The 15000-nt window shown below is 35.3% G+C and overlaps 1 protein-coding gene across 1 annotated transcript in view; it reads left to right on the top strand.

Moving 5' to 3' along the window:
- mus201 (rad2 superfamily protein mus201) overlaps positions 1-9447 on the top strand; it is a 9626-nt gene extending 179 nt beyond the window's left edge. The window contains exon 2 of the mRNA XM_027358154.2: positions 4233-9447. Within this exon, the coding sequence (XP_027213955.2) occupies positions 4505-8452 (3948 nt within the window). The 5' untranslated portion in view covers positions 4233-4504 and the 3' untranslated portion in view covers positions 8453-9447. The remainder of the gene's footprint in view (positions 1-4232) is intronic.
- Positions 9448-15000: the final 5553 nt, after the last annotated feature.

The raw sequence follows: 15000 nt of genomic DNA, 5'->3' as shown, positions 1-15000 counted from the left end.
GGCTTATTAATTATTTAGTAGTTATTAGGCAAGTGTTGTTTCTTGTATTTCTTGTCATTTTTTCCAGAGGTTTCTGTGGGTACAGAAAATGTTTTTACCATTGTTGCAAGACAATGTATTTACGTTATTATTTACATTATATTGCGCAGATAGAAGGAGGAAAATATGTATTATCAATTATCCTAATAGACTTAATTAGCAAATGAAATCATTGTTATACAAAATTAAACTTTCCTTCATCCACATTGAAAAAATCTACCGGTTGACTGAATTATAAAAGCAATTCCGCAAACATACTGTGCAATAGTAAAGTTTTGAGTGACAATAATTCCACAGTGTGAGATGTGTAACTGGTGTTTTGATATTACTTTTCATCAAACAGAAATTCAAATAGATATGTAAACTTGAGGCATTACTCACTGTATAGAGGTATTCATTCCTGTTTATACCAGCTGTATATTTGTCATGCTAAACTCTTCACCTCTAATCATACCAGGTTGAAAAACATGCAAATCCTAGCAGTGATGCTGATCATGAGACGCAGCTCTGACCATTTTCGCTCTCATGCAATTTTTTTCTTGCAGGTATTTGAATTACAACATAACACAACACAAAACAAAATAAAGTTCATCCATACTTAAAAACAAACATGAATAACAATCACATAATTATTAAGGCACTTCAGAATGACATTGTTTTCAACAATCTGAGTTGCGGCAACTAGGCATGACTCCTCCCCCTGAAACTCTGAAACTCGGGAGCACTGAGAGGAGACGCTTTGAGCAGGAATTAGTTCTTGTAACGACAACTGCAACTCTTTGTCCATTACAAAATTATCATAAATTTACTGTAGGTTAGTGCAGCCATACCATAAAGATCAACCAACCTCGCTTTTGAAACTGTAGTGCTCCGTGAAAGTATGGCTTAGCTTCTGTGTATGCAAATGTTTTTAATTTCAAGATTGCTTTTATAGAAAGTCAGGGGCCTTTCCTGATAGGTCCTAATATTTTCATAGGTTGAATTAGAGGAAATGGGATTTAGATGAACAAATAAAAAATGCTACTAAAATGGAAGAACTGTATGTAGATCAATCAACAAAGTAAAAAATAAAACATTGAAAGACATTTTTGCATCACAATTAACAAATTTAATGTGGCACAGGCTATCCCTACATGGCTTGCCTTGCAGTCAACACCTTTCCTGCAAAATAACCTTGCATATTTTGTCTTGGAGCAGTTAGGTTTTGAAATCGCTACCAATCATTGTCACTCTTAAAAAGGGATTGTACCTTTAATGTATTTCCTTATTTTGATTTTCATCAGAATGCACAAAAATCCCTATATATTAGATATACATTCCATACATGTATGGAATGTATATCTAATTATGCATTTTATAGTTTTATGGAAACATATTTTAGAAGTGAGAAATGCTTCTTACAGCCGTATGTTGCACATGTGCAACTATCTGCCAGCAAATTTGACAGTTCTGTTGTCGCAGTACTTATTGCATTTTCCAGAAACAAAGTTGATTGACAGTGCTTCTTATGCCTCCAAATTCTTTCACAATTTTCCAGTAAAATGGACGACATAAATTGTTACAGTCTCAGTGATCATACTAAATTTAGTGAAGTACAATAACCATATTGTACCTGCACATACCGCACAAAATCAGAGGCTTGTTGCCTTCCTGAACAACCAAGCATGCTGTTACCCTTCACCTAAAGGTAAATCCACTTAAATCTAATAATGTACTGAACATTATAATGAATGAGGCAGTTGGATAGGAATTGTTGGGAAGAAGACCAGGAGATTGGGAGGGTCTGGGGATGAAGAGGTACTTACTTGCTAGGTGTTTTGTAAGGTCTGTTGATCATAAAGAACATGTTTCCAAGGAGGTTGAATCGCATGTAGAAGAAAAAAATGTCTTTGTGATATGAACTACTGGTGAATGTACGCTCATTGGGTCAATTCAGAGTGTTTTGATAAAAGAATCATCAAATTCATGCTATCTTCAAGGTTCTATGTTTACAAAAGGTAAGAGAACATATGAAAACCACCTAGCAAAGGTAGCAAAAAGTACTATGAATGATAACCAGTCTGAAAGGCAAGGGTAGATAGGAGTGAGCTGTATGTTGTGCTTTCAGAATATTAGTAATGCATTGATATTGTAGTAAATTAATAATAAAAGAAAAAATATCCATCATGAATATGTTTACTTTTGAGGATTTCTTTAAAATAAGGTAATAATGATTTTTAAACCAATGTCAAAGCAGCAGAGAATCAGGAAAATATTAAATGAAAAAGTTACGAATTTCTAATTTTGATATGTTGTAAAACGAGACTATGCATCTTGACTCACCAGTGGGTTACATCCCACAGAATGTGTTAACAAAAGGGAAATGTACAGAATGCGGTATGGAGAATGTTATGAAGCTTGGCCTTATTTTCCCTATAAATACCTTGCTCATTATTGTTGTGGGAGAGCTTAGGAGACAGAGACTGAGGCCCAATGTAGGGGATCACCCCTACCTTGGGCCTCAGTTCTCGCCTCAACTAATTATGCTTAGTCTTTTCTTCTTTCCTTTCCTCGTCTGTATCTTCTTCATCGCTCTCTTCTATCCCAATCTTAAGGTGTGAGAGCCGTGCTGAAAGGATGAAAGGCTGGCTTTTTGTCAGTCATGAATGGTCTCCCCGGTATTCCCTTGGTTAATTGCCTACCATTATTTCTTATGGGGACCCCGAGGGGTAGACTGTTTCTTTTTCCAATTTCATTCAGGCTCACCATGGCCAATTATAAAGATTCTTTACTTTTAATAGGGGCATTATGGCTTGCTCCTTCATCAACTAGCCCATCTGAATTCGATTCTGATGGCTCTCCAACCCCTGCCCCTCCTTTGACCACAGCTCCGACCACTGACGCTAATACCACCTCTTCGACACCTACAAACAACTCTAACCATTCCAAAACATCCACCCAAGTTATTACTCAACCTTCAGAAAGCACCCCTTCCTTTCGCCCAATACTCTCCCCTCTATCTCCTACTGCACATTCCTTTTCCATGCCTACCCCCTCCTCCCTTATTACTACACTTTATCCTTATTGTCCTCCCCCCACAGAACTACTGCACTCCACACTACCCCATCTTCCTCTCGCTCTCCTCGTTCTACTGCCTCTACCTCTGTAAACTTTCTGAGTACTCTCTGTAGCCCAGCCAAGTGGGATCAATTCTTTGTAATTCCAAACACAGCCCCCTATTCCGAGAATAACCTTCTCTTTCAACAGTGCCTCCAGAAACAAGTAGGCAAGGTTACCTTGCGCAGTCACTCTCATTGTTCATGCCTTGTCACAATTACATCTGAATCCCAAGCTCGTGCACTATCTACCTTAACTGACCTACTGGCAAACCTATTCCTGCCGAACCTCACCCCTCTCTTAATACTTGTACTGGAACTGTTTCTATCCCCCCAAATGCTTGTCCTATGTACAAGGATTGGTCAGACTGTGAATATGATACAGTGGCAGTACAATGTACTATTCCTCCCAGAGGCCAGCGGATATCCCATGTCAATATTGCCAAGATTAGCTTCTGTAGACATGACATCCCCTATGAGGTTTATATTGGTGGATTGCCCTACCATATCGACCCCTTCCTATAAATTCTCCAGTGACAGATACACAATGATTCGCTCAATTGGCCTACCTTCTTAACCCTCCCTTTTCTACTAATCTCCGCTCTAGCTCGCTTACTCCCCTTTTTTCCCTTTTCGCTTTCATACTATCCTATAACGCTCTCTAATCTTTGACATCTAACACTTTTATTGTAATCTTTAACTCTTCTTTACCCTTTCCGACAATATTTTACCATAGTGCTATATGACCTTTGATGTCTAGCACATTTATTTGTTTCAAACATTAAATGTTGGTCTTATTTTAAAGTTAATGGGGAAAGGATAATTTGGTAAGTGATAATTGTGGAATTACATAAAGTTAATGTATCAAAAATTAGCTTTACTCTCTATTCTCTCTTTGTTGAATAGTAACCATAAGAATTTCAAGAACTCCAAAATTACAAATGGCATAGTTTCACATGAATATTTTTCATCATTAATTTAAGAAAGTCTAAACTTTTAAATCTACATAGCATAAAAAGATATAATATTAGACAGACTGTTTACTTATCAAACCAAATCATCATTTCCCCAGATACTTATGGCCGGCTTTGGTTACAGGTGGAGCTCAAGGCCTGGCACCACTGCTCGGTGAATCTGCTGCACCTGCTCAGCATCACCTAACTCAAGAATGGAGGAGAAACCACTTGTTGTTTGGTGGCCCATGGGTTTAACTTTTCTTTTATATTTTTGAAAAGGAAAAGTGGCTGTCTTTGTGAAAGTTAAATTATTAACGGTATGCAGCAGTTAAACAGAATATAGTCTGTGGATGAGATGAGACAACTATTTGTTTATTAAATGATTTTTGCTGTTTACTAAATTGAAAGAGCACCATGGGAGTTAAAGGATTATGGAAACTCATTGAGAGTTCTGGCACACCAGTTCCCCTTGAAACCCTTGAACACAAAATCTTGGGTGTGGATGTATCCATTTGGCTTCACCAGGCAGTCAGAGGATTCAGAGGTCCTGGAGGTGCAGCAGTGGCAAATGCTCATCTGCTTACAGTCTTTCATAGAATCTGCAAATTGTTATTTTATCGAATAAGGCCTGTATTCATATTTGATGGTGGTGTTCCCCACTTGAAAAAGCAGACTCTTGCTGCACGTAGGCTTAAGAGAGATGTAGCTGCCAGTAAAGCCAAGCAGGTGCGGGATAGGCTCCTGTCAAATCTGCTTAAGAGCCAGGCTGTCAGAAAGGCTTTGGGCAAGACTGGACGCGGGCCCAGTGATGTACATGTTCCAAAGCCTCAGAAGAAGGAGAAAGATATGTTTGAACTTCCTCCCTTACCCCCACCAGAGGAAAATGAAGAAGGGATGACTACCATCAAGTCGGAAGAGAATGAAGACGAGCATGAAGTTTTGAATAGCTATGATCTTCCCAATTTGCATCATTTTGACTATGAAAGCAAGGAATTCAAAGCCCTACCAATTGAAACACAGCAGGTGATTCTGAGCGAGTTACAGTGCACTCGGAAGGAGAACTCATGGGCTGCTATTAATGAGATGCCTCAAGATGGAAAGGGTTTTGCAGAGTTTCAGATAGATAGATTAATGAAGAGGCGAAAATTTCAGGTTACCCTTGATAACACGCAGGAAGAAATTCGAAAGAAGAGAGCTGTTGAAATGGAAGCAGAAATGTTTGGAGAATTGGAAAAGCATGTGAGCCAAACACATAGAATTATATCCGAAGATTCAGCCCATTCAATTCTTGTGAAAAAGGTTAAAGATGATGATTTGAAAGAGGAAGAGAAGATCAAAATTAAAAAGGAGGAGAAGGGAAAATCTCTGATGAAAAGCAAGAATGGGAATTTTGAAAAGGACTTCTTGACTGAACTTGCAAAACAAGGCATTGTTAGAAAGGGCCAGCAGTCAGATTCAGAATCAGATGAAGAATCATGTTTTGTTGATGGAGATTCTGACTTTGGGTTTTGCTCTCAAGCCAAAACAAATATGGAAGACGATGGCTTGCTTCAGATTGTTGGCTCCCTAATGGAAAACAATGGCCTAACACAGGATGAAATATTGGCACTTGTCAAACAGGAGAGTATGGTACCAAGAACAAATAAGAATGAGGAACAGGTAGATGATGGAGACAAGCCCTCAACTTCAAGGAATGCATCAGGTTTTGTGTTCAATCCAGATGCTGATTCCTCTGATGATGACAGTGACCTTATAGAAATAGGGGAAAAAAGTGATACCTTGGATCTTTCTGACAAGAAAATTAATGGTATTGCCAAGGAAGATCAAGGAAGCAATGTAGATAAAATATTGGAGAATAAAAATGATAGCTTGTGGATGAAGATTGTTCAGCAGAAGTTAGACGATATAGTGCACACACAAACAGATAAAAATTCACCCAAAAAAGCTGTTGTTGACACCAGAAGATCTGAGGCAAATGAGGGTAAAAATCCAAGCAGACAAGACAATGGGGAACTAAAAGCTGTTGCCATTTCTTTAGATTTTGATGTCAAACCATTGAAAATGGAGGATGATATTTTTGCAGACATTTTTACTGATATTAATATCATGCCAGCTGCTAAACCTGTGATTGATTCAGTGAAGGCAAAAAGCAATGTTGCTGATGTGAAAGAAATGGACACATTGAGTCATATTCCTAATAAAATGAACTCAAATTCCCTAAAGAATGAACAGCGAGGAAAGCAGCAATTAGATTTTTTTCCAGATGATACTGGAAAAGTAATAAGTGATAAAGAAAAAAGCACAGGGAAAGCAGTAGCTCTATCTACTGTTATTACAAAGGATATGGACATTACCACAGAATTACAGAGCAAAATAGAAGACCTGGTTAAGCTGGAAATTGACAAAGTAATGAGTTCTCAGGTAAGTAAGAGTGCATTCAAGGAAAATGCAAAGTATAGCTCATTTGCAGAGGAAGAAATGTCTGTTGATGATGTGGAAATTATGAGTTCAAGTGATGGTAGTGACATAGACAACGAGAGTAATGTTCAGAAGGCTGAAAAAGAGCCCCTTTTGCCAAAAGGAGATATTACTCAGAAAATTACAGAAACTGCAGATAGTGGATCAGATGATGATGATCTGATAGAAGTACCTGAGGATAATGATATTAATGAATCATTAGCTAAAGACAAAAGTGGAGATCAAGGTATTTCTATGTCAAAGATCACATCACCAGAAAGAGAATGTGACAGTTTAAGAGACTTACAAGAAACAAAGAAAAGTACAAATTTTGTGGTAGTTGAGGACAATTCCAAGGATTGCAATAAGGATTCTAGTATGGATTCAGTGAGTCCATCAGATACTAAGAGTGAAGAACAAACCAAGATCAAAATGAATCTCAAGGCTGACACAAATCTGGAGGTAGCCAGTGTTATATCAGGGAAATCGGAGTCAGATGCCGGGGACAAGGAAAATACAGAAGAAATAGAAAGACCTTTTGAATATTCTAAGGATGAATTAAAACATTTAGAGGAAGAACTAGCATCAGAGCAGCAAACCCTTGTAGCTCAGGCACAAAAAATTGAAAGAATTGCTTCCAATTTGAATGACCAAATGTATGGAGAAGCGCAGGAACTCCTACAGCTGTTTGGCATTCCATATCTTGTGGCTCCAATGGAAGCAGAGGCCCAGTGTGCCTTTCTAAATGCACAGAAACTTACCAGTGGCACCATCACTGATGATTCAGATATATTCCTTTTTGGTGGCAGTAATGTATACAAACACTTTTTCAATCAGACCAAGCATGTAGAACTTTTCAAGACAGATAATATCAAAGCAAATATTGGACTAGACAGAAACAAAATGATTAGTCTTGCACTACTGACAGGAAGTGACTATACTGTAGGTGTAGAATCTGTAGGAGCAGTTTTAGCTATGGAAGTGCTGGCAGAGTTCCCAGGTGAAGGCCTTGAATGCCTAAACAACTTGAAAAAGTGGTGGAATATTGCACACAGGAACGTAAGTGCTGCTTATCAGTCCAAGGTTAAACAGCGTTTGTCACAGATTATGATTCCTGAGTCCTTTCCAAATAAAGCAATCTTTGATGCATATCACCATCCAGAAGTAGATGAATCATTAGAAAAATTTTCTTGGGCAGTTCCTAATGTAGATGCTTTAAGAATGTTCACAATGGATAAGTTTGGATGGAATAGGGCCAAAGCAGATGAAATCCTGATACCTGTCATGAAAAAACTTGGAGTTAGAACTTCTCAGACGAGAATTGATTCTTTCTATACCAACATAAAACTTGTAAAAGAAAACAAATTTGCCAGTAAGAGGATGCAAGATGCTATCGCCAGAGCCAAAGGAGAAGAGCCTCTCAGTTCTACCTCAGCTAGGGAAGATAAAAAGAGAAATAGTTCTGCTCAAAGAGGAAGACCTAAAACAAAGAGAAGAAAGTTAGAGGAGGCAGAAGAACCAGTTGAAGAGGAAGAAGAATTTGAAGACATAACAGCAGAGAGTTCACCACCTAAGGGAGATAAACCAGCCCAGAAAAAGCAGTCTCGGACTTTGTTGATTGACCCGTCAGAAAGCAGCTCTTCCCCGTCTAAACCCAAACGTGGTCGGCCAAAGAAGAGAGCAGAAGAAAATTGTGATGAAGCCTCAGGACCTACAATGGCACCACCTACAACTAGTATATCAGAAGTTAAGCCTAAGAAGAAAGTGACTAAAGAAGATATGTATAAGGCTCTCTTAGAGAGGGAAACAATCACCCAGAGAGAAGCAGACAAGAAGTTGATGGAGGAAAAGAAACGTATAGCTGCCCAGTTACTAAAAGATAAGAATAAAAAGAAGAAAAGGTGAAGATACTATGGGTAACAAAGGTTTATATTATATAAGACAAGTAATATAATAATATTCAGACTTTGATGGCATGTGCAAATCAAATAGTGTCATCACTGAATGGACATTTGGATGTATACTTTACTTTGGATTTCTAAGTAATGTGTCCTGAATTTTGGTTATACTCATATTCTCATAGCAAACTACTTGTAGCTGTACTTTCATACCAACAATTCTGTTTCAATTCTTATATTCAGTAATTTACAGTGGTAGGCATAAGATTTTGTACTAATAGATAAAACTGTGTTTACTTCATATGCATATTTTGACTGTGGAGATTCAACAAACCATTTATATATAGAAGTACAAATTTTATATTCCATACACATAAGTGAGATTTCTAATTTGTAAGAAAAGACTTACTTTGTCTTAATATTGTCGTTTGTATTGGTGTCTTTCTGGGTTAATGGTTTTGCTTCATTATGACTAGTAAAAATTAACACAATTTGAACATAGACATTTTACAGTGGATTGCGTATATTCTATTGACCATTTTCAAATTGCTTATTGTATTGCCTGTAAATGGAATAATTGATACTTGAGAGTATAAAATGGTTTAGGCATTTTAGGATAAACTGTATATGATGTTCTGTTAAGGAAATGTATGAATGAGAAGGAATTTCACAGAGCAAAATGGGGAATTAATGTGTTCATTGTTCCATTTTTACCAGCATTACATACATTTTATTTTGAAGGTATTCAGTTTTTCATCCATTTATATTTTTAACACTTATCATTTTAAACTCTTGTTCAATTGTGTTGTTGATATTTGCCATAGTGAAGCACTGCTATTGTTCATATTGATATGGGTGTCATCACAAGGTTTGACAACGGATTTAAGAAAAGTACACAAACATAGATTAAAGATTCTGTGTTGGTGTTTATGAAATGTAAATACAACATGGGTATTATGTATTGATTTTTGTGTTATTTATTTTTATTAAAGAGAAAAGGAACGTTGTATATTATTGTCCTTCCAAAGCAGGTTATAAGCAGAGGAAAAAATGAAAATGAATATAAATGTTTTGAAATGTTCTCCAGATACGTACAACTTACTTTAGTGATGTCTTTTGACTGAAATTGCAAGTTTTAGATGAAAATTTGCCTTTTGAAATTTATCACCAGCATTCCTTGATACTGTTGTTTTTGGTGGTCACGCTAAAAAGTACTCACCACTTCTTTTTGGCATGTAGGCCTAGTGGTCTTGAAGAATTCAGAAGATACTGTAATTTGGGATTACTCTCACTTATACTCTGTTCCTTATTGCACATTTTTTCATAGTACTTTTGCCTGTTCTTGTGTATAGGACAATTAAATCATACTGCACTTTCATATTTTATGGAGTGTAGTAGTGTTGGAAAGTGAGAAGGGAGAATAGCTATTTGAGCATCAGTTCCTAGTAAGAAGGCTAAGGAATTTATTAAGAAAGCATTAGATATTTACTCAGACTCAAACACAGGTGGGTAAAGTAATCACTGAATTGGTTAATTCTTTACATGGTTTTCATTTTTATATTACTGTATACCAACTGGTGTTATACTGAAGAGATTTTTTTTGTCTTCAAAAATTAGGGAAAAAACATTGATACCATCTATTTGGGGCTCATGAATTAAAGAAGAAAATTTTTTTTTTGCAGTGAATAAAGGACGAATATTAATCACGAGATACTTCATTAACAACATTTCATTAACTCCTCTTTACTTCCCTTTTCCTGTTCTCTTTCCCTTCCTTTTTCTGTTCTCTTTCCCTCCTTTTTTCCCTCCCTCTTCTCTCCCGTTTTCCTGTATTGTATTGCGACACCAGTTTGTAACCAATGAACTCATTTCTCAGAACAGATTGCAAGGTTGTGACTCTGCATTTACAGTTATTTATTTTCAGCTTTTCCTTTTCTTTTGTTCCTTTTTCTGTACATTTGTATTTTGCTTATTCCATTTTATCTTCTTCCTTATTATCTCCTATTTTTTCTGCTGTGCTTTCCCCCTTCACGTGTACATAAATCAATAGAAAAAATAAATAGAAAAATATCATAATATATGCTGTTGATCATATTTACATATAAGGTATAATAAAAGAATATTTGTGATGTAGAGGAATTATTTCGAATAAGTTATGGGTACTTTAATTCCATAATTTAGCAAGTAATTTAATCAAAATTAATGTTACTAACAGAAGGCTGATTTACTTGATTGACATAGTGTATCTGAATAATGAAGTTAGAAGTAATAATGTTTACATAGTATTAGTAATACATATTTTTTTTTTTTCTTTCTTTTTTTTTTATGAATTTTAAGATATAGTTACAATACAAGCAACAGGATTTTGAAAAATAGTGGCAGTTTTATTTGATGATATTCGTATATGTTATGCAATATATTTCCTAAGTAGTCCCAGAAAAATCAGCCAGGAAATATTTTTTAGTATAGGAACTAGATCTATATGTTTATGTGCAAGAGGTTTAAGACATCATTGATTAACATTTAAAAATTTGGTTTCAGTTTACTATGGCATCACTGATAGACAACACAGTGAGCACCCCCAGACCTCTTGTTGCAAACAATCAGCAGAGACCAGCTTCCATTGCGTCAAAGGTTTTCGCGTCCCTAATTAACGGCGTCCATACAGATTTTGCCATCATTGTGTACAGGTAGAGTGAGAAGAGATTTCATTTGTTATTTAAATTCCTTATTTGTCTCTGAAGATTCTTAACTGTGTCTTAGGAAGGGCAGCAGGTAAACATTTGAAGGTAATAACATAATGAAATAAGTTCTGTTTATAGAAATGAGACTTTATGTTCATATATATGTCTAGCAGATTTAGTCTTCCCCCTATGTAATTATAGACAGTTGTCACTCATAAACATATTTCTCACTTGATAGAAGACATTTATGAGAGTTTTAAGTCAATAATACTAGCAGACCTGTAATTATTATGATGTAAAGATGTTTGTTGATGTAAAAATTCCAAATGTTCACTGATATTTTCTCAGCGTTAAAGTTTGGATGTAAAGTGAGGGAGGCATGTTGGTTGTTGAGACCAGTTTCAGGCAACACTCACTTTCTTTTGGGCAGGTGTGATAAACCGACCCCCACCTTCCTGTGCTTGCACCAATATATATTTTCAAGAATTTTTGCAGCTGTCCCCCCCAGCTTCAAAATGGGATGATTTTACAAATTTCACTAATATATAATTGGGTTGCAAGTATTTAAAGAACTCAATTTTTTGCACCAGAATTTGTATATTTAATTATCGTATCTCAAATACAATGATTGTCAATCAAGTTGAAAATTTTTCCTCTTGCTTATGATTGTGAAAATAGTGGTAGACAGCTTATGAATATGTTAATATAGCACATACAGTCAAATAAAACAATAAAATGTATAAATGCCTAGAAGTATAGATGGTAAAAAGGTAATGGTATACCAAGAGGTAACTCTGATATATAAGAATATTTTGTGTAGGGGAAGGTGGAAGGAGCAAAAGATCACTACACACTTACTACTGGGGTGAAATCAAAGGAATGGCTGAAGAAACTTGCCAAACAGTACCAGGTATATTAGTGTACCCTATATATATTTTGTAATAAAAAGGTTTTTGGAGAAAATCCTACAAGCTTTTGGTAGGCTTCTCATGATCATGGCGAATAGAAATGTGCAACAAGACACGGTTATTATGAATAGGACATCAAGGGTAGAGCGTCATTGTTTATCAGGTATTTGATGGATACACTTTAGAGAATATGAAAAAAACGAACAGATTTCAAGTGAAGATGAAACAGAAATGTGTATTCATGTACAGTCCTTTTCACTTGGTAGTTCCCTTTTTTCTCTCGGATGATAATTTTTACAATAAGAACAATTTTTTCTCTTTGACAGGTGAGATAATTTTGTTTCAATCTCTCCTTCAGGAATCGTGTTTTTATAACAGTAACCCAGTGTGGTAAGATTGGAAACCTGTACAGCATTCATCGGGATACCGCACAGAAGAACGGATTTTTAGGTCTAAGCGCTCTTGCTGTTTATGACATCAAGTGAGTTAAAAGATTGGTTGCTTGTTGTAGAAAATTTTTGTATAAATCTGTAAAAAGAGTATATAATACAAATAGAGGGATACAGTGAGTGAGAGAAAGTGAGAGAGAGAGACAGAGAGAGTGTGAGTGTGTGAGTGAGTGAGTGAATTGGGTGTGTGAGTGGGTGTGTGCATGCGTGTGTGCATGCATGAGTGGGTGGGTGCGTGTGTACGTGAGTGAGGACGAGAAAGGGAGAGAGACAGAGAGACCAGAGTTTTGATTTATTTATTTGCATGTTGAATGAGAAAGAGAGAGAAAGAAAAGGTATAAGAGACCTCTTATTTTTTATTTTATGCTTCTTTTGAAATCCTGTGTATGTATGGCCATCAGTTTGAGGCATGTCAGACACAATTCCTGTTTTTAAACCTCATTTATGCCATACCTCAACACTGTTTTATGGTAGTGGATATGTATGTTATGGATTGCAGTTTCTTCACACAGTTATCACTGATTTAGAATATGCAAATTTTACCGTACTTTGGATTTTCTTCTGAATTGATGGTTTGAGATAATTGTATTTTGACAGGCTGGTTGGATATGAAATTGCAGTGCTTTTGCCTTAGTACAATAACTGCTGTTTAAATGAATATGAAAAATATATTGGAATAATGGGAGTTTCTCTTCTCAGCAATGACTGAGCCCAATTTTGGAATTTCCTCCTTGTATATTCAACCGATGGACCCATTTTGTTGTGCTTGCACAGTAGAATTTGAAGTTATTGCTGTTATTGTCATCATCATCATTGTTATTATTATTATTATTATTATTATTATTATTATTATTATTATTATTATTATTATTATTATTATGGTTATTATTATTGTTATTGTCACCATTATCATCATCATTATTATGATTTTTATTTTTATTTCATTTAAGTATTTAATTATTGTTATTGTTATTATTATTATTATGGTTATTATTATTATTATTATTATTATTATTATTATTATTATTATTATTAATATTGTTATTATTATCATTGTTATTGTTATTATTATCATAATTATTATTATTATTATTATTATTATTATTATTATTATTATTATTATTATTATTATTATCATCATCATCATTATTATTGTTGCAGTTATTGTTATTATTATTACTATTATTATTATTATTATTATTATTATTATTATTATTATTATTATTATTATTATCATCAGTGCATAAAAAATAATAATAATATTTTCAAAGGTGGAAATTAATGCTCAGATCTATCAAGTTTGTCTAAGATGTAAGACTGAACAAATTGAAATACTTTGAGTTTTGTTGATTATTAGTTTTCTCAATATTAGAGAAGCTGCAGAGACATCCATTCCAGCAACTTGAAATTTCATAATTTTCTCTGTTGGAAAGAGTCATTGTATTTGATATGTACATCAGGAGTGCAAGAATTGATTTTTAAACAATGTTCATTTATGACCGACCTTTTGGTGAATGGGAAGGCTATATTATATGTGGAGGAGGGCATAGATGAGGGAGGGAGGGGGACTGTATGAATTTCTTAGTATGATTAATTTCTACTTATAAGCATAAACAATTTCATAATTTAATGGTATTAGAACTATTGTAGCAAGCATAGGTAAGTTGTAAGTATGGAAGGAAGTTACTAATTCATCTCTCTGACCATTCTTATGTAATTCGGTCATGAAAAGTAAGCAGCTGTCAGAAAAACACTGTTGAGCAGTTCCCCTATTTATGGTTATAAGCCATTATAAGTCTTGTATGTCCAAGGTTGAAGTCTAAATATAAAGCTATATAGGTTGTTGGAAGGAATATTTGCATATGTTGAAAAATACCTCAAAATGAATTAAATTGCCTTTATACAGAGGAGCAGTTACAAAATGTGTATCAAATTTAGGCTGAAGTATTTATAAGATTCAATGCATATTCAGTGCAGATATATGTAAATGCCCTCTTTAAATCTACATTATAACTTTGCAGGTGTATTCTCGGAGTAGAGTCAGAGGAAGGAAACCAGGCTGTTCGATCACTAGCAGGGAAGCTAGAAGTCCCACGTCCTCTGCTTCTTTCGCTCACACTTCCAGTCCTTGACTTTCCTACAATATCTGCTGTTGGTGAAGCCTTGTTGAAGAATAAGTGTTGGTAAATCAAAGGGGGAAGGTAAATATATTCTTTTATTCTTACATTTGTGTTAGCTAATGTCATATTTTCCATTATCGTCTTAGTTTGGGTTACAGACCAAAGTTGCTTTAGTAAATTACATGCTAATCTGATGAAATTTAGGTAAATGATGGTTGAGGATAACAAAGGTTTTATCCCCTTCAATATGACATCTAATGATATGCCTTCACATATACCTAATATATTCCCCCCCCCCCCTTTTTAGGTTAGGTCTCTCTCTCTCTCTCTCTCTCTCTCTCTCTCTCTCTCTCTCTCTCTCTCTCTCTCTCTCTCTCTCTCTCTCTCTCTCTCT

This window comes from Penaeus vannamei, chromosome 19 (assembly GCF_042767895.1).
Source record: "Penaeus vannamei isolate JL-2024 chromosome 19, ASM4276789v1, whole genome shotgun sequence".
Taxonomy (NCBI): Eukaryota; Metazoa; Arthropoda; class Malacostraca; order Decapoda; family Penaeidae; genus Penaeus; species Penaeus vannamei.
This window is presented reverse-complemented; position numbering and strand designations above follow the sequence as displayed.